Genomic DNA, 20,993 nt, shown 5'->3' on the forward strand with positions numbered 1-20,993 from the left:
ATGAGACAAGGATGTCCTTTATCACCTCTCTTGTGCAACATTGCACTGGAGGTCCTAGCCACTGCAGTTAGGCTAGAAAAGAAAGAAAGGGCATCCAAATTGGTAAGGAAGAGGTGAAAGTATGATTGTATGATCTTATACACAGAACACACCAAAGAATCCACAAGAAAACTACTGGAACTAATACAAGTTTTCAGCAAAGTATCAGGATACTTTGATAAACATACAAAAATCAGTTTGATTCTTCTACACCAACAAAGAGAACTTCGGAGAGGAAATCACCAAATAAGTACTATTAACTTTTTTTTTTTTTTAACAATAGCCCCCAGGAAGATAAAATACTTAGGAATAAATCTAGGCAGAGATATAAAAGACCTATACAAAGAAAACTAGAAGACACTACTGCAGGAAACCAAAAGAGACCTACATAAGTGGAAAAACATACCTTGCTCATGAATAGGAAGTCTTAACATTGTAAAAATGACTATTCTACCAAAAGCCATCTATGGATACAATGCAATTCCGATCCAAATTCCAACAACATATTTTAATGAGATGGAGAAACAAATCACCAACTTCATATGGAAGGGAAAGAGGCCCCAGATAAGTAAAAAGTAAAAAAAAAAAAAGTGAAAGCATTACTAAAAAAAGAACAAAGTGGGAGGCCTCAAACTACCTGATTTTAGAACATGTTATACCGCCACAGTAGTCAAAACAGTCTGGTGCTGGTACAACAACAGATACATAGACCAATGGAACAGAATTGAGAATCCAGAGATAAATCCATCCACATATGAGCAGCTGATATTTGACAATGTCCTAAAGTCTGTAGAATGGGAGAAAAGACAGTCTGTTTAACAAATGCTGCTGGCATAACTGGATACCTGTCTGCAAAAAAAAAGAAACAAGACCCATGCCTCACAGCATGCACAAAAACTAGCTCAAAATGGATCAATGACATAAATGTAAAATCTAAAATGACAAAGATCATGGAAGAAAAAATAGGGACAATACTAAGAGCCCTAATACATGGCTTAAACAGTATACAATACATTACTAACAATGCACAAACACCAGAAGAGAAACTAGATAACTGGGAGCTCCTAAAAATCAAACACTTACGCTCATCCAAAAACTTCACCAGAAGAGTAAAAAGACAACCTACAGACTGGGAAAAAAATTTTGGCGGTGACACGTGATCACGATCTAATCTCTAAAATCTACAAGATACTACAAAACTTCAACAACAAAAACACAAACAACCCAATTAAAATTGGGCAAAGGATATGATCAGGCACTTCACCAGAGAAGACATTCAGGTGGCTAACAGATACATGAGGAAATATTCAAGATCGTTAGCCATGAGGAGGTGGGGCCAAGATGGCAGAATAGACAGATGCTTCCGGTGAGCCCTCTTACAGCAAAGACCCCAAAAAACAAGTGAAACGAGTATATTTATGACAAGCTAGGAGCACATCAAAGGCAAAGTCACAAAACGAACTGAGCTGCAGGGGGAGGAAGAGGCGGTTCAGAACCGGAGAGGAGTTACCGGACCTGAATCGCCAGGAGTCCTCAGGCACCATTACTGGGAGTGGCTACAGTGAGCTGATACTAGCATTCTGTCGCAGTTTCCTCGGGGAGAAGCAGCCAGCCACACAGCCTACTCACAACTCCAGAAACAGAGAAGAACGGCACCTTTGGCAAAAGCTAAGTACTTGCGTATATTTAATCGTGCCTCCCCGCCCTCAAGCGAGATTCAGTGGCTGTTGATTTCCCTGGGCCTGACATAGGCCCTGTTGAGTGCCTAGAGCCATCCTTCTGGCCTTGGAGAAGGAATAAATTCGCAAGTGAGGGAAAAGATAATTTGCCAGCTCCACTAACCACGGGAGCTCAGGACAGAAGCAACTCCTGTCCAGGCATAAACAGTTCGTGGACTTTGAGTACCTTTCCCCCTACGCTTGGACCTGCGTGGGCCTATTTCAGGAGAATAGGCCCTTATTCGCAGATTCGAACTGTTTCAGCTGTGCGGTGAAGAGGTGGGTGGTTGATGTTTGACACCACTTTGCCTATTAAACAGGGTCCTCACCTACCCACATCATGGGCCTAAGGACTGGTGGCTTTACTCAGGTCACCCAGCCACCCACGACAGGAGTCCAAAGATAACTGGTACTTCCCAGTCCTTACAACCAAAAACATTGGATGCCGGTGGTCCATCTTCAGAACTCACCCACCTGTACACTCTAAGGAAGAGGGACATGCTTTCCTCAGAGACACGTGGGGGATGATTCTAAGCCCCCTGCCTTGTTCAGAGTGTGACCCCCTGCTGCAACCAGATACTGTTACCTACACCAATCACCCCTCCTCCTCTAAAACTATACACCAAAGCCTGTACCACACTGTTGATAATCAGCTACCTGGACACCTGAGCCGAATTCATATAAGAAAAGTGAATGGACTCCTGCACTGATATACCTGATTAAAAACTCTAGCTATCTCGGGGCAGGACGTCAGAGCTCCAAAGGCGAAAATAATCAAGCTAATGCACTCAAGCAAACCATTTGGGCATATCAAAACAAAACAAAGCAAGACGCTACGATACAGTAAGCAAATGTAAATTAATACAACTTACAGATGGCTCAGAAACAACAGTCAATATCAAGTCACATAAAGAAACAGACCATGATCACCTAAACAAGCTCTCAAAACAAAGAATCAAGAGATCTTCTAGATAAAAATGCCTCCCTGGAATTACCAGATGCAGAATACAAAAGATTAATGTACAGAACCCCTCAAAACATCAAAAAGGAAATCAGACAATACTCAGAACAAGCCAAGGAACACACATATAAAGTATTTGAAGAAATTAAAAAGGCTATTCAGGAACATAATGAAAAATTAAATAACCTGGAAAAATCCATAGACAGACAGCAATCAGAAATTCAGACGATTAACAATAAAATTACAGAATTACTCAACTCAATAGAAAGAGGAGCAGAATTGAGCAAGTGGAAGGCAGAATTGATGAACTTGAAGATAAAGTACATGGAACCAAATATGTTTAAAGAAAAACCAGATAAAAGAATTTAAAAACATGAAGAAACCTTATCAAGAGAAATAACCTACGAGTGAATGGAGTACCAGAACAGGGTGGGATAACAGAAAATACAGAGAGAATTGTTGAAGATTTGCTGGCAGAAAACTTCCCTGATATCGTGACAGATGAGAAGATATCTATCCAAGATGTTCATTGAACTCAACATAAGGTAGATTTTAAAAGAAAGTCACCAAGAATTATTATAACCAAACTTGCCAATATCAAAAATAGAGAATTTTAAGAGCAGCTAGGGATAAACGAAAAGTCACCTACAAAGGACAGTCAATAAGAATAAGCTCGGACTACATGGCAGAAACCATTCAGGCCAGAAGGCAATGGGATGACATATAAAGCATTGATGACAAAAAAAAATGCCAGCCAAGAATCATATATCCAGCAAAACTGTCTCTCAAATATGAAGGTGAAATTAGGACATTCCCAGATAAACAGAAGTTTAGGGTATTTGTAAAAACCAAACCAAAACTACAAGAAATACAAAAGGGATTTCTTCGGATAGAAAACCAATAATATCAGGTATCAACACAAGACTAGAACACTGGACAGAACAGTCATATGTCAACCCAGATAGGGAAATCACAAAAATAAATCAAGACAAAAAAATGCTCAAAACAGGGAAAGAGCGATGTAATTATGTAAAAGAAGACAACATTAAAACAATAAAGAGGGACTAAGACATGTAGTCATAGATCTTTCATATGGAGAGGAAGACAGTGAATAAAGGGACAATATACCAGGAGAATATAACCATAATAAATATTTATACACCCAATGACAGTGCTAAAAAGCGCTACAAGGTACATAAACTCTATCAGCATTGAAAAGTGAGATAGACAGCTCCACAGTAATAGTAGGAGACTTCAACACACCACTTTCGGTGAAGATCAGGACATCCAGAAAGAAGCTCGATAAAGACATGGAAGATCAAAATGCCACAATCAAGGAACTTGACCTCATAGACATATACAGCACACTCCACCCAACAGCAACCAAGTGTAATTTCTTTTCTAGTGCACATGGAACATTCCCTAGAATAGACCACATATTAGGTCATAAAGAAGCCTTAGCAGAATCCAAAACATTGATATATTACAAAGCATCTTCTCTGACCATAAGGCCATAAAAGTGGGAATCAATAACAGAAAAAGCAGGGAAAAGAAATCAAACACATGGAAACTGAAAAATACCCTTCTCAGAAAACACTCAGTTATAGAAGACATTAAGGATGGAATAAAGAAATTCATAGAATCCAATGAGAATGGCAACACTTCCTATCTGAACCTTTGGGACACAGTCAAAGCATTGCTCAGAGGTCAATTTATGGAGATAAATGCACACATACAAAAAGAAGAAAGGGCCAAAATCAAAGAATTATCCCTACAACTTGAACAAATAGAAAGAGAGCAGCAAAAGGAACCCTCAGGCACCAGAAGAAAAGCAAATAACAAAAATTAGAGCAGAATTGAAAGACATAGAAAACAGAAAAACAATTGAAAGAATTAACAAGATCAAAAGCTGGTTCTTTGAAAAAATTAACAAAATTGATAAGCTGTTGGCCAAACTGACGAAAGAAAAACAGGAGAGGAAACAAATAACCTGGATAAGAAATGAGATGGGCAATATTACAACAGATCCAACTGGAATTAAAAGAATCATACCAGATTACTATAAAAAATTGTACTCTAACAAATTTGAAGACCAAGAAGAAATGGATGAATTCCTAGAAACACACTACCTACCTAAAATAACAAAAACAGAGGTGGAACAACTAAATAGACCCATAGCAAAAGAACAGATTGAAAAGGTGGTCAAAAAACTCCGAACAAAAAAAAAGTCCTGGCCCGGAGAGCTTCACTGCAGAGTTCTACCAAAGTTTCAGAGAATTAACTCCACTACTACTAAAGGTATTTCAGAGCATAGAAAAGGACAGAATACTCCCAAACTTGTTCTTTGAAGCCAGCATATCCCTGATAGCAAAACCAGATAGACACCACAAAAAAAGAAAATTACAGACCTATATCCATCATGAATTTAGATGCAAAATTCCTCAACAAGGCTCTAGCCAACACAATTCAACACCATATCAAAAAAATATTTCACCATGACCAAGTGGGATTTATTCCAGGTATGCAGGGATGGTTCATCATTAGAAAAACAATTCATGTAATGCATCAGATAAATAAAAGACAAGAATCACATGATTTTATCAATTGATGCAGAATAGGCAACTGACAAAGTTCAACGCCCATACATGATAAAAACTCTCAGCAAAATAGGAATAGAAGAAAAATTCCTCAACATAATAAAGGGCGTTTATACAGAGCCAACAGCCATCACCATCCTAAATGGAGAGAGTCTGAAAGCATTCCTCTTGATGTCGGGAACCAGACAAGGATGCCCTTTATCACCAGTCTTATTCAACAATTTTCTGGAAGTCCTAGCCAGAGCAATTAAGCTAGGTAAAGAAATAAAGGGCATCCAGATTGGCAAGGAAGAGGTCAAAGTACCTGTATTTGCAGATGACATGATCTTATACACAGAAGCCCTAAGGAATCCTCAAGAAAACTACCGAAACTAATAGAAGAGTTCAGCAGAGAATCAAGATACAAGATGAACATAAAATCAGTTGGATTCCTCTACAGCAACAAATAGAAGAGGAAATCACCAAATCAATACCATTCACAGCACCCCCAAAAAGATAAAATACTTGGAATAAATCTTACCAGAGATGTAAATGACTTATACGAAGAAAACTACAAAACGATTCTGCGAGAAACCAAAAGAGACCTACGTAAGTGGAAAAACATACCTTGCCCATGGATAGGAAGACTTAACATTGTAAAAATGCCTATTCTACCAAAAGCCATCTATAGATACAATGCAATTTGATCCAAATTCCAACGACATTCTTTAATGACATGGAGAAGCAAATCACCTACTTAATATGGAAGGGAAAGAGGCCCCAGATAATAAAGCATTACTGAAAAAGAACAACAAAGTGGGAGGCCTCACTTTACCTGTTTTAGAACCTATTATACCAACAGAGTATTTTTTTTTTTTATACCAACAGAGTAGTCAAAACAGCCTCGTACTGGTACAGCAACAGATACATAGACCAAAGGAACAGAATTGACAATCCAGACATAAATCCATCCACAAATGAGCAGTTGATATTTGACAAAGGCCCCAAATCGGTTAAATGGGGAAAAGACAGTTTTTTTAACAAATGGTGCTGGCATAATTGGATATCCATCTGCAAAAAATGAAACAAGACTCATACCTCATTCCATACACAAAAATGAACTCAAAATGAATCAAAGACCTAAATATAAAATCTAAAATGATAAAGATCATGGAAGAAATAATAGGGACAACGTTAGGAGCCGTACAAAACATTACTAACAGTGCAGAAGAAAAACTAGATATAAGTGGGAGCTCCTACCAATCCATCATCTATGATCATCCAAAGCATTCACCAAAAGAGTAAAGAGATTACTTACAGAATGGGGAAAAAGTTTTGAGCTATGACATTTCCGATCAGCTTCTGATCTCTAAAAACATGATACTGGAAGAACTGAACTACAAAAAGACAAATAACCCAATTAAAACATGAGCAAAAGATATGAACAGACACTTCACTAAAGAATACATTCAGGTAGCTAACAGAGACATGAGAAAATGCTCATGATCATTAGCCATTAGAGAAATGCAAATCAAAACTACACTGAGATTCCATCTCACTCCAACAAGGCTGGCTTTAATCCAAATAACACAAAATAATGAATGTTGGAGAGGTTGTGGAGAGACTGGAACACTTATACACTCCTGGTGGGAATGTAAAATGGTACAAACACTTTGGAAATCGATTTGGTGCTTCTTTGAAAAGCTAGAAATAGAACTACGGTACAATCCAGCAATCCCACTCCTTGGAATATATCCTAGAGAAATAAGAGCCTTTACATGAACAGATATATGCACACCCATGTTCATTCTAGCACTGTTTACAATAGCAAAAAGATGGAAGCAACTAAGGTACGTATCCACAGATGAATGGATAAATAAATTATGGCACATTCACACAAGGGAACACTACGCATCGTTAAAGAACAGTAATGAATCTGTGAAACATTTCATAACATGGAGAACCCTGGAAGGCATTATGCTGAGTGAAATTAGTTGCAAAAGGACAAATATTAGACCACTGTTATAAGAACTCGAGAAACAGTGTAAACAGAGAAAATATTCTTTGAGGGTTCTGAGATGGGGGAGGGTGGGAGGGTGGAAGAAGGGTATTCATTAATTAGATAGTAGACAAGAACTACTTTAGGTGAAGGGAAAGAGAACACAATACAGGAGAAGTCAGCACAACTGGACTAAACTAAAAGCAAAGAAGTTGCCTGAATAAACTGAATTCTGCAAAGGCCAGCGTAGCAGGGGCGGGGGTTTGGGGACCGTGGTTTCAGGGGACATCTAAATCAATTGGCATAATGAAATTAAGAATTTTATTAAGAAAGCATTCTGCACCCCACTTTGGAGAGTGGCGTCTGGGGTCTTAAACGCTAGCAAGCGGCCATCTACGATGCATCAACTGGTCTCAACCCACCTGGAGCAAAGGAGAATGAAGAACACCAAGGATACAAGGTAATGATGAGCCCAAGAGACATAAAGGGTCACATAAACCAGAGACTACATCAGCCTCAGACCAGAAGAACTAGATGGCACCTGGCTACAACCGATGACTGCCCTGACACTTAACACCATGGAGAACCCCTGAGGGAGCAGGAGAGCAGTGGGGTGCAGACCCCAAATTCTCGAAAAAGACCAGACTTAATGGTCTGAGACTAGAAGGACCCCGGTGGTCATGACCCCCAGACCTGTTGGCCCAAGACAGGAACCATTCCCAAAGCCAACTCTTCATACAGGGATTGGACTGGACAATAGGATAGAAAAAGATGCTGGTGAAGAATGAGCTTCTTGGATCAAGTAGACTCTTGAGACTATGTTGGCATCTCCTACCTGGAGGGAGATGAGAGGTTAGAGGGGTCAGAAGCTGGCACAATGGACATGAAAAGAGAGAGTGGAGGTAATGAGCGGGCTGTCTTATTAGAAGGAGAGCAATTAGGAGTATGTAGCAATGTGTATATAAAATTTTGTGTGAGAGACTGACTTGGTTTGTAAAGTTTTACTTAAAGCACAATAAAAAATTTTAAAAAGCACAAAAAAATCATTAGCCATTAGAGAAATGGAAATCAAATCTACAGTGAGATACCATCTCACTGATACCAACAAGGCTATCATTAATACAAAAAACACAAAATGATAAATGTTAGGTTGTGGAGAGGCTGGAACACTTACACACTGCTGGTGGCGATGTAAAATGGTACAACCACTTTGGATATCAACTTGGCACTTACTTAGAAGGCTAGAAATAGAAGTACTATAGGATCCAGCAATCGCACTCATTGAAATATATCCTAGGGAAATAAGAGCTGTCACACGAATAGATACACGCACACTCATGTTCATTGCAGTACTGTTCACAGTAGGAAAAAGATGGAAACAATTTAGGTTCCCATCAATGGAGAAATGGATAAACAAATTATGGTATATTCACAAAATGGAATACTACAAAACAACAAAGAACAACAATGAATCTGCAAAACATAACATGTATTAACCTGGAAGGCATCATTCTGAGTGAAATCAATCAGTCGCAAAAGGACAAATATTGCATCAGACCACGAGTATAAGAACTCAAGAGGAGGTTTAAACACAGAAGAAAGCATTCTTTGAGGGTTATGAGATTGGGGAGGGAGGGAGAGGGGAATTCGCTAACTAGATAAAAAAAAAAGATAGTAGACAAGAATTATCTTAGGTGAAGGGAAGGACAGTACACAATACAGGGGAAATCACAACTGGACTAAACCAAAAGCTAAAAAGTTTCCTGAACACAACCAAATACTTTAAGCGACAGAGTAGCAGGGGCTGGGGCCCGGGGACCATGTTTTGGGGGGACATCTAGGTCAGTTGGCACAATAAACCTTATTAAGAAAATGTTCTTCATCCTACTTTGGTGAGTGATGTCTAGGGTCTTAAAAGCTAGCAAGCAGCCGTCTAAGATGCATCAATTAGTCCCAACTCACCAGGAGCAAAGGAGAATGAAGAACACCAAAGACACAAGGAAAATATTAGCCCAAGAGACAAAAGGGGCCACATAAACCAGAGACTCCATCAGCCTGAGACTAGAAGAACTTAATGTTGCCCAGCTACCACCAATGACCACCCCGACAGGGAACACAACAGAGTCCCTAATGGCGCAAGAGAAAAGTGGGGTGCAAAACTCAAGTTCGTGTAAAAACACCAGACTTAATGGTCTGAGAATAGAGGAACCCCAGAAGACATGGCCTCTGGGCTCTCTGTTAGCCCAGAACTAAAACTATTCCTGAAGCCTACTCTTCAGACAAAGGTTGTACTAGACTATAAGACGTAAAATGATACTCATGAATAGTGTGCTTCTTAGTTCAAGTAGATACCGGAGACTAAATGTTCAGCTCATGTCCTGAGACAAGACGAGAAGGCAGACAGGGATAGGAGCTGGTTGAATGGACACTGGGAATCCGAGGTAGAAAGAGGGGGTGTGCTGTCACAATATAGGGATAGCACTAAGGTCATATAACAATGTATAAATTATTGTATGAGAAACTAACTTGAGCTGTAAACTTTCACCTAAAGCACACACAAAAAAAAATCTTGAAAGTTAACAATCAGAAGAAGAAAAAGCCACTCAGTATTCTTCCCAGAAACCCAGAGTCTCAGGGATGGAAGAGTGCTTTGAACAAGGGATAAGTTAATAAAGACTATAACAGAATTGAAAGAAATTTGTATCATAAATTTCCATGGGGGGGGAGACTTGAAAGTATAAATTACCCCTTGATTCATGGGCTAGAGAATGGATATTGTGTCAGCAGGTATGAAAACAACATTAATCTCTTTTTATGTGTATATATATATATATATATATTTTATGTATCAGAGCTCTTGGGTGATCAGGTGCATTGTCAATGAGCAGTTATATTTTGAAAGGAATCTTTTTTTCTGAGCAGTAGGTCTCAACAGTGGGCTTAAAATATTCAGTAAACCATGTTGTAAACAAATGTGCTATTATCCAGGCTTTGTTGTTCCATTTGTAGAGTCCAGGCAGAGTAGATTTAGCATAATTCTTAGGGGCCCTAGGATTTTTCGAATGGTAAATGAGCATTGGCTTCAACTACAAGTCACCAGCTGCATTAGCCCCTAACAGGAGTCAGCCTGTCCTTTGAAGCTTTGAAGCCAGGTGTTGACTTCTCCTTTCTAGCTATGAAAGCCCTAGATGACATATTCCAGTATAAGTCTGTTTTGTCTGTATTGAAAATCTGATGTTTAGTGTAGTCATCTTCATTAATTAGCTACATCTTCTGGATAACTTGCTGCAGCTTCTACATCAGCACTTGCTGCTTCACCCTGCAGCAAGTTATGGAGATGGCTTCTTTCCATAAAGCTCATAAACCAATCTCTTCTAGCTTCAAACTTTTCTTCTGCAACTTCCTCACCTCTCTCAGCCTTCATAGAATTGAAGAGAGTTAGGGCCTTGCTCTGGATTAGGCTTTCACTTAAGGGAATGTTGTGGCTTGTTTGATCTATCCAGACCTCTAAAACTTTCTCCATATCAGCAAAAGGGCTGATTCACTTTCTTATCATTCATGTGTTCACTGGAATAGCACTTTTAATTTTCTTCAAAAAGTTTTCCTTTGCATTCACAACTTGGCTAACCGTTTGGTTCAAGAGGCCTAGCTTTCAGCCTGTCTTAGCTTTCAACATGCCTTCTTCACTAAGCTTAATCACTTCAAGCTTTTCATTTAAATTGAGAGATGTACGACTCTTACTTGAACGCTTAGAGGCCTTTGTAGGGCTTTTAATTGACTAGTTTCAATAGTGTTGTGTCTCAGGGAATAGAGGAGAAGGAGAGAGGCTGGGAACAGCTGGTCAGTGGAGCTGTCAGAATACATAACATTTATTGATTAAGTTCACCGTCTTATATGGGTGTGGTTCATGGTGCCCCAAAACAATTAAAATAGTAACATCAAGGATCGGGGATCACAGATCACCATAACAGATATAATAATAAAGACAAAGTTTGAAATATTGCAAATATTACCGAAATGTGACACAGAGACATAAAGTGAGTACACACTGTTGGAAAAATGGCACTGATAAGACTTGCTGGACACAGGGTTGCCACATACTTTCAATTTGTAGGAAACGCAGTATCTGTGAGGTACAATAAAATGAGGTATGTCTGTATAGGGGTTAGGATTGCAACACATATTTGGGTGGGGGACAGTTCAATCCATAAGACCTGCTTTCCTTCTAAGAGTCTGGAATTTTGGTATGTGCTAGGCATGACCAGCCATCACTAAAAGCCTCAAACACTAAATCTCTAAATCAGCTTCCCTGAGTGAAACACTGTATACATGTTACTACATTTTTCATTATTAGAGAAAGTAGCATGCTCAAGTGTTCCCACTCACTATTGGGAGAGCACATAAGGAAGTCTTTGTATGGATTTCTCCAGACTGTGGTGTCTTTTTCCCTTACTGATCCTATGGGTTAACCTTTCACTGTAATAAAATTAGCCTAATGCTGTAATAAACAATATGCTGAATTCCACAGACCTATCAATTCACTTAATGTGTGGGTAGTCTTGGGGACTCTAAAACAAAAACCTATTAAATACATTATCTTAATCATCAAAACAACTTTATAAGGTAGTTAGATATTAGAATCTGTTTCTTATACATAAGGAGACTGAAGTTAGTGAGGCTAACTTTCCTTGGGTCTCAGTTAATAAATGACGGAGTCCAAATCTGTCTGACTCCAAAGTGCCAGCTCTTAACTATTACACTGTATTACATCCCCTTAGCATAAACTGTGTCTGCAGTGGGTTAAGAGGAGTTATATGGAAGATCATCAAGGGCTATGATGCTCTGGGAATACTTCATGCAGGAAGTAGGATTTGATTTGTTCTTGAAGGATAAATGGACAGGATTAAAATTGATAAAGTGAGTGGCAAGAGTATTGCCAGTAGGTAGAACTGCATGGTGCAAAGTGGGAATGGTAAAATGCAAGATCTCTTTGGGAGAAAGAGACTGTAACAGTTGGGTGAAATGGAGGGTTTGTTTTGTTTTGTTTTTAATTTTGGCAGCTGCTACAACATTTCTGTGCTAGAGGTTAGTGTAAGATAATGTATGTGATCTGACATTCAGTTACATATTTAAGCTTTATAAATAAGATAATATGTTTGCCTAAGGGTAATAAATAATGGATTTGTTCTGCAAAGATAACCATGATTTCCAAGGACTTCTCCATGTAAGTTGAAAATCCACTGTTATTAGCAATAAGGAACTATTGAAGGTTTTACATTATTTTCAGAAGAGGATCGAAATGCTGAAAACAGTATTTAATTCAAAACAGTAATTAATATCATTAGATATTAGATTAATATCTAATGATAGTGTGAAGAATGTGTTGCCTAGAGCCAGAGAGTGAGTCAGTTTAAATCACTGCAATCATAATGGTCCATGTATGAGATGATTAAGAGCTTAGAGAATTATAGAACTCAGAAGAAACAAGGGACATTGTATAGGGTGAATTGCCGTTGATGTGATTATTGACTTGATATATGTGTATTTGTGGGGAAAACCAAAGAATCTGAGTCTGGGTGGTTTGGAGAAAATATGCTATCTTTACCAGAAATATGATAGTTTGACTTTAGGTGCATTAAGTTGAAAACTTTATTGACATTCAAGTGAAAAAGCACATTTGGGAGTTGATTGTGAGATTGATATTGAAGAGAGAAATCAAGGTTTGAGATAAAATGTGGAAACATTTGTAGAGGGATCAAACTATCTGAAAGTAAGCATCACCTTGGGGGAAAGACGAAACAGGAACACCAAGGACTACACTCTTGTTTTATTCCTCAGTTAAGCAATGAATATTAAAGAGCACCTTTGATGTAATTAGCCGTCAGAGAGCTACAAATCAAAACCACAACGAGATTCCATTTCACTCCCACTAGGATGGAAACCCTGGTGGTGTAGTGGTTAAGAGCTATGGCTGCTAACCAAAAGGTCAGCAGTTCAAATGCACCAGGCGCTCCTTGGAAACCCTATAGGGCAGTTCTACTCTGCCGTATAGGGTCGCTATGAGGCGGAACCAACTCGACGACAATGGTTTTTTTGTTTGTTTAGGATGGCTAAGATAAAAAAAAAAAGCAAATGTTGGTGAGGATGTGGAGAATTGGGACCCTTGTGCGTTGATGGTGGGAATGCAAAGTGGTACAGCCATTGTAGAAAACAGAGTGGTGATTCCTCAAAAAAAAAAAACTAAAAATAGAGCTATCATATGACCCAGCAATTCCACTGCTAGGAATATACCCGGGGAACTTGAAAGCAGTGACATAAACAGAGACTTGTATACTAACGTTAATTTCAGCACTATTCACAATAGCCAAAAGGTGGAAATAACCTAAATGTCCATTATCAGATGAATGGATAAACAAAATGTGGTACATACATAAAATGGAATACTACTCATACTGTAGGAGAAATGAAGTTTTGATACATGCTAAAATATGGATGGAGCTGGAGGACATTATGCTGAGTGAAATAAATCACAAAAGGATAAATATTGTGTGACCTCACTTATTTAAAAAGACAAGAGCAGGCAAATGTATAGAGACCAAAGTTTATTAGTGGTCACCGAGGGTGGAAGGTAAGGGAAAGGGGGGTTAACAGTGATGGAAAAATTGCATTGATTAAGAGTAGGGTTGCACAGTTGATTAATTGCTGTCAATAAGTTGTACACCTTAAATAGATGAATTGGCAAAAGTTGTGTGATAGACATATTTACAACAACTGAAAAAAGAGCAACTGCTGTGGCTGCTTATGTATAACCAAAAACTTCATGGGATTTGCTTCCTTGGTTTGGAAGTTTAGAGTCATGGTTTCATGGAACATCCCAGTTAACTGACCTAATAAAGTGTTTAGTGCTTCTGTTCTACTTCCTAGTACATTGCTTAGTGCCTGGGGTCTGAAAAGCTTACAAGCAGCCATCCAAGGCACGACCATTGGTCTCTATTCGCTTGGAGAAACAGAGGAAGAAAGAGAGTGAGGAATAGAAAGACGATATGGAATATATGGCCAATTGCCTCCTTGAACAACTGCCTCCTTTGCCATGAGACCAGAACTGGATGGTACCCAGGTACCATTATGGAACATTTTGCTCAAAGAGTCTATAGAAGCATCCTGATGAAAAGGGGGAAAATGCAGAACAGAATTTCAAATTCTCATGGACTCCAGACTTCCTGGAGCCATGAAGGTTGAATGAGCCCCTGAAATTGTTACGCTGAGATAATCTTTAAACATTAAACCAAAGATATACCCCGAAGTCTTTTTCAAAGCAAACAATAATTTAGCTTAACTAGTAAAAAATGTCAACTTGAGCATTAAGCTTTTTTAAGAACTGTCTATATGGTATATTAACAACAACTCAGAAGATTAGATAGGAACCTCAGGGGGCAGTGAATTTATGTTAATGGTAGAGGAACAGCTCAGAAAGGAGGGTGAGAATGGTTGCACAACTCAAAGAATGTAACCATTGTCACTAAATGGAACATGTAGAAACTGTTAGATTGGTGTATGTTTTGCTGTGTATTTTCTCAACAAAATAGATAAAATTTAATCAAGAAGTCAGTTTAAAAAACTGTTACTTTGGTAAAAAAGAAAAAACAATGAGATACCATTTCACTTCCACTAGGATGGCTAAGATTAAAAACAAAAAAAAAACAAAAGGAAATGTTGGTGAGGATGTGAAGAAATTGGAACCCTTGTCCATTGCTTGTGGGAATGCAAAATGGTACAGCCATTGTGGAAAACAGTGTGGTGATTCCACAAAAAACTAAAAATAGAGTTGCCATATGACCCAGCAATTCCACTGCTACAAACATACCTGGAGGACTTTTAAAGCATTGACATAAACAGAGACTTGTACACTAATGTTCGTTGTAGCACTATTCACAATAAGCAAAAGGTGAAAGCAACCTAAATACCCATCAACAGATGAATGGATAAACGTACAAGGGAATACTACTCAGCCAGTAGGAGAAATGAAGTCTTGATACATGCTACAATATGGATGGGGCTAGAAGACATTTTGCTGAGTGAAATAAGTCAATCACAAAAGGATAAATATCTCACTTATATAAAAAGACAAGAGCAGACAAATGTATAGAGCCTAAAGTTTATTAGTGGTTACCTGGGGTGGGAGAGAAGGAGAAAGAGGGGGTTAACGGTGATGGAAATAGTGCATTGATTAAGGGTAGGGTTGTACAGCTGATTAATATAATTGCTATCAATAAGTTGTACACCTGTAAAAAATTGAATTGGCAAGCCATGTGTGATAGATATATTTACCAAAAAAAAGAGCAAATGCTGAGGCTGCTTATTTTAAAAAGCACCTTTGAAGTTAATAAATAATGCTGTAAGTCACGTTTTTCAAGTACTTTTTTTAATTGCATTGATAGGGCACTTTCTGGTTTATGAGCTTCAAGTGTTCTTTTGTAATATGGTGTGTATAAATTTTAAATCAAATCACTCAATAAATGTTCCTACCATATGTAATGCATAATTAGCCACTGAATAACATTCAGGAAACATTTTTTTCTTCTTATGTGGCACATCATTCTTGGTAACTTTGCAGAGGTATTTTTGGTTGTATAGAGATCTTTCTATGGCCTACTTAGGAGTGGTCTTACTCTAGCCCTTGTTTCATTTAAATACTTGCTTTAGTTTCTTAATTATTTCTTTCTCCACTTGTTTACTCTTGTGCAGCAGCCACCATTGTCCACCCACTGCTTATTCAACATCACTTGTTCCACCAGAGTAATACAAAAGGAGAATCCTGACATTGTATTGTCCCTTAGTTTCCATTAGGAATGCTGTTCTGCATTTGTTTCCTTAATGAATGACAATAATTAAAATATCATAAACAAATGACATCCAAGGGATTGAGCACAGAGAAATACTTAAGAGAAGTTGGTGGGCAGAAATACTGGTACTATGTTTATATGTTTCTGGCTGTCTTCTTTCTTTTTTAAATCCTATCTGAAACATTCTTCCAGAAGAACACAGTCTACAAAGGCTTCAGCTCCGAAGTCTTCCCCAACTTTGTTGTGCCATTTTTTCCCACCCTAGGGTTAGATGAATGTGTATAGGGATGACAGGAAAGAATGATATTTTTATTATAAGCTGACATTGGATTTTAAGTCTTTGAAAAGCAGCAATTCCCATGAGATTAATATGTTATTTTGCTACACCATAAAAAAAAAAAAAATCGCCATCAAGTCGATTCCAACTCATCGCAACCCTATAGGACAGAGTAAAACTGCCCCATAGGGTTTCCAAGCAGCTCATGGTGGATTTGAACTGCTGACCTCTTGTTTAGCAGACAAACTCGTAACCACTATGGCATTGGTTAAGTATTGTATTCCTTGGTACATCATGGTTGCCCCAAATTAGTAAGCATTATTTTTATAAAACTCTTGTATATATGAATATGTTCCAATTCATTAAACTCTTCTTGAGCAATTGTCAATAATGTATTTTCATTTAACATTAATCCCCTTGAACCTAAGCTTTTAATAGTGCAGGGTGTATAGAGAATTACAGACTATGCATAAGCAATTGTTGAGAATGTCATGTCCCTCCTTATTAAGCAAGTTCCTTATCCATTTCCTAGTTTATTACATGAGTTGGCATGGTACAATGGAAAGCACACTGTGACCTAGCAGTCAGGATGCCTGGGTTCTAACTCCAGAACTGCTACTCAGTTTATTGTATGATGTTAATTACCTTCTGGGTCCTAGTTTCCCTATCTGTAAAATAGAATGATACTTGCTGTGCTTATACCACAGGCTTGCTAAAGGTTCAAAGAAGATAATACTTAAGAAAATACTTTGAAAAGTGTTAATATGGAGGATCCTTTGCATTAGCTTTTGCATTTTCCATATTTTTTCACTATTGAAAAAAAGTGCCATGCATTATGCTGAGTGAAATTAGTCAGTTGCAGAAGGACAAATATTGTATAAGACCACAATTATAAGAACTTGAGAAATAGTTTAAACTGAGAAGAAAACATTCTTTTATGGTTACGAGAGGGGGGAGGGAGGGAAGGTGGGAGAGGGGTATTCATTAATTAGATAGTAGATAAGAACTACTTTAGGTGAAGGGAAAGACAACACACAATACAGGCGAGGTCAGCAGAACTGGACTAAACCAAAAGCAAAGAAGTTTCCTGAATAAACTGAATGCTTCAAAGGCCAGCGTAGCAGGGCCAGGGGTCTGGGGATCATGGTTTCAGGGGACATCTAAGTCAACTGGCATAATAAAATCTATTAAGAAAACATTCTGCATCCCATTTTGGAGAGTGGCATCTGGGGTCTTAAATGCTAGCAAGCAGCCATCTAAGATGCATCAGTGAGTCTCAAACCACCTGGATCAAAGGAGAATGAAGAACACCAAGGAGGCAAGGTAATTATGAGCCCAAGAGACAGAAAGGGCCACATGAACCAGAGACTACATCATCCTGAGACCAGAGGAACTAGATGGTGCCCGGCTACAACTGATGACTGCCCTGACAGGGAACACAACAGAGAACCCGTGAGGGAGCAGGAGAGCAGTGGGATGCAGACCCCAAATTCTCATAAAAAGACCAGACTTAATGGTCTGACTGAGACTAGAAGGACCGTGGTGGTCATGGCCCCCAGACCTTCTGTTGGCCCAGGACAGGAACCATTCCCAAAGCCAACTCTTCAGACAGGAATTGGACTAGACAATGGGTTGGAGAGGGATGCTGGTGAGGAGAGAGCTTCTTGGATCAGGTGGACACTTGAGACTATGCTGGCATCTCCTGCCTGGAGGGGAGATGAGAGGGTAGAGGGGGTTAGAAGCTGGCGAAATGGACACGAAAAGAGAGAGTAGAGGGAGAGAGCGGGCTGTCTCATTAGGGGGAGAGTAATTGGGAGTATGTAGCAAGGTGTATATAAGTTTTTGTGTGAGGGACTGACTTGATTTGTAAACTTTCACTTAAAGCCCAATAAAAATTATAAAAAAAAAGTGCCATAACAAATGTATGGGAAATGTTTACATTTTTGTTTAATTAAATCCCTGATAATGTTATTGTGCCTGAATTTCACAACTGTGTTTCCTAAGATTGATTTTAGACCCACTCTGTAAGTTTTGGAAACCCTGGTGGCTTAGTAGTTAAGTGCTGTGGCTGCTAACCAAGAGGTCAGCAGTTCAAATCCGCCAGGCTGTCCTTGGAAACTCTATGGGGCAGTTCTACTCTGTCCTATAGGGTCGCTATGAGTCGGAATCGACTCGATGGCACTGGGTTTGGTTTAGGGTTTTCTGTAAGTTTTGAGTGTATAAATCTGTCAAAGAAATTAAAACTTTATGATTTTTTTTTCTGAAAATGATTTAGTAAGCCTGTATAATACTAAACCATTTCATGGTTTCCCTGGTTTTTTTTTTTTCTCACAGATCCACTGTGTGTGGAGAAGAATGTGGTATCATGCCAGCAATCTACAGCTAGTAAAAAAGGGATGTTCACAGATGACTTACACAAGCTGGTAGATGACTGGACCAAGGAAACAGTAGGAAATTCTCTTATTAAACCAAGTTTAAACCAACTTAAACAGAGTCAACAGAAATTAGAAACAGACAACTGGAACAAAGCATATGAAGTAAGTTGTTTGCCTGTCCCTCATTATTTATGAGAACTAAAACCATAACAGTTGATGCCCTTAGGCCTATAATTATGTGCCTCTTGTAGTTACAGTCACTATGAAAGAAGTAGTATGACTTGATAACATAGAGATTTTTATCCTTTCTGAATTTACCATGTCTTTGAGCAAATTATGTTTTAGACCTAGTGTCATCATTTTTTCTGGGAAAAAGCCAGATAATAAATATTTTGGCTTTTCAAGCCATGTGGGTGCAACTACTCAACTCTGCCATTGTATTGCAAAAGCAGCCATACACAATACATAAATGAATGGGCATAGCTTTACTCCAATAAAACTTTATTTATAAAAACAAGTGGCAGAGGTGGGGCCAAGATGGCAGAGTAGTCAGTCACTTCCAGTGGTCCCTTTTACAAAGAAAAGCTGAAAAAACAAGTGAATCAATTATATATATGACAAGCTAGGAACCCTGAACATCAAAGGCAAATTTAAGAAATCAGACTGAGTGACAGGGAGGGAGAGACAGTGCAGAAGCAGCAAGGAGTTGCCAGACCTGACTCAGCAGGAACTGGCGCCCATCAGCCCCAACCCCCTGGGGGGACTGCAGCGGGGCTGGCGGGTAGCATTCTGGACGTGGATGCTTCAGTGAAAGAAGGCAAGCAGAGTGGCATAGCCCTGATCCTCTGGTGTGACCATGGCGGAGCTGGCACTGGAGTTCAGGACGCGGTTGCTTCAGGGAAAGAGGGAGTTAAGTGGCGTAGCCCCGATCCCCTGGCGCGACCGCAGCAGGGCCGAGCCAGTGCACAGAATCTGCTCATACCTCTGGAATCAGTGAATAAGCAGCACTCTTGGCACTAGATAAGTGACTTCATCTAATTTACTGCGCAGATCTAATAACTCCTCCTTTTGAGAGAACTCTCTCCCAATCGATTTCATCCCTCCTCCCTCTGCCCCATCCGGCTTCAGTGACAGCCAATTTCCCTGGGCCTGAGATAGGTCCTGCTGCGTTCCCTGAGCCATTCTCCTGCCCTGGGAGAAGGAAAAAAATAACAAATGGGGGAAAAATAATTTGCCAGCTCCCCTAATCTGGAAACAGAGCATAAGCAGCCCCTGTCCAAGCGCAAGCAGTCCACAGACTTTGAATGCCTTTCACCTCTGCATGGACCCAAGTGGCCTCATTTCAGCAGCTAGGATCTTGCTCTTATAATGCAAAGGCGAGTGTGCCTGAGGACTGACTTTAACTGTTTCAGCTGTGTGGTGGAGAGGTGGGTTTTTCACATTTCATACCACTCTGCCTATTTATACAGGGTCCTCACCTACCCATATAAGGGGCCTGAGGAGTGGTGGCTCCACTTACACCACATAGCCACCCATGACAGGGGTTCAAGGATAAGTGGTGCCTCTGAGTCCTTACGGTTAAAAGCATTGGGCACCTATGGTACCTGGGCATACGCCAGTCACCCCTGCTTCTCTAAGATTGTAGGTGAGAGACAGCACCACACACTTGGTGACCTAATACCTGGACACCTGAGCTGAAGCTATACAAGAATAGTGAATGGACTCCTAGGCTCATATACCTGGTAACAGCTATACCCATCTGGTGACAGGACATTAGTGCTTCAAATGCTCCAGTAATCAAGGAAGCTCTTTCGAGTAGCCTATTTGGGTATATCAAAACAAAACAAAGCAAGAAGCTAGGACATAGTGAGCAAACATAAATTAGTGCAATACCTTATAGATGGCTCAGAGACAACAGTCAATATCAAAACACATGAAGCAGACCATGATTGCTTCAACAAACTCCCAAACAAATACTCAAAGAACCCTCCAGATGAAGATGTCTTCCTGGAATTACCACATATAGAATACAAAAGACTAATATACAGAACTCTTCAAGAGATCAGGCAAAACACAGAAAAAGCCAAGGAGCACACTGATAAAGCAGTCGAGGAAATGAAGAAAGATATTCAAGAACATAATGAAAAATTTAATAAGCTGCAAGAATCCATAGAGAGACAGCAAGCAGAAATTCAGAAGATTAAC

At 39.3% G+C, this 20,993-nt stretch overlaps 1 protein-coding gene across 6 annotated transcripts in view; it reads left to right on the top strand.

Annotated features, from left to right (window-relative positions):
* The window catches only part of WNK3 (WNK lysine deficient protein kinase 3), a 428,084-nt gene that overhangs the window by 394,542 nt on the left and 12,549 nt on the right, over positions 1–20,993 (top strand). For 5 of the 6 annotated variants that reach the window (XM_049872575.1, XM_049872573.1, XM_049872574.1 and 2 more), the window contains exon 22: positions 18,748–18,950. In XM_049872575.1, coding sequence (XP_049728532.1) covers positions 18,748–18,950 — 203 coding nt within the window. Of the gene's footprint in view, positions 1–18,747; positions 19,028–20,993 lie in introns of those variants that run through there. The other variant, XM_049872578.1, reaches the window with a different exon arrangement.

Source organism: Elephas maximus, chromosome X, assembly GCF_024166365.1.
Source record: "Elephas maximus indicus isolate mEleMax1 chromosome X, mEleMax1 primary haplotype, whole genome shotgun sequence".
Taxonomy (NCBI): Eukaryota; Metazoa; Chordata; class Mammalia; order Proboscidea; family Elephantidae; genus Elephas; species Elephas maximus.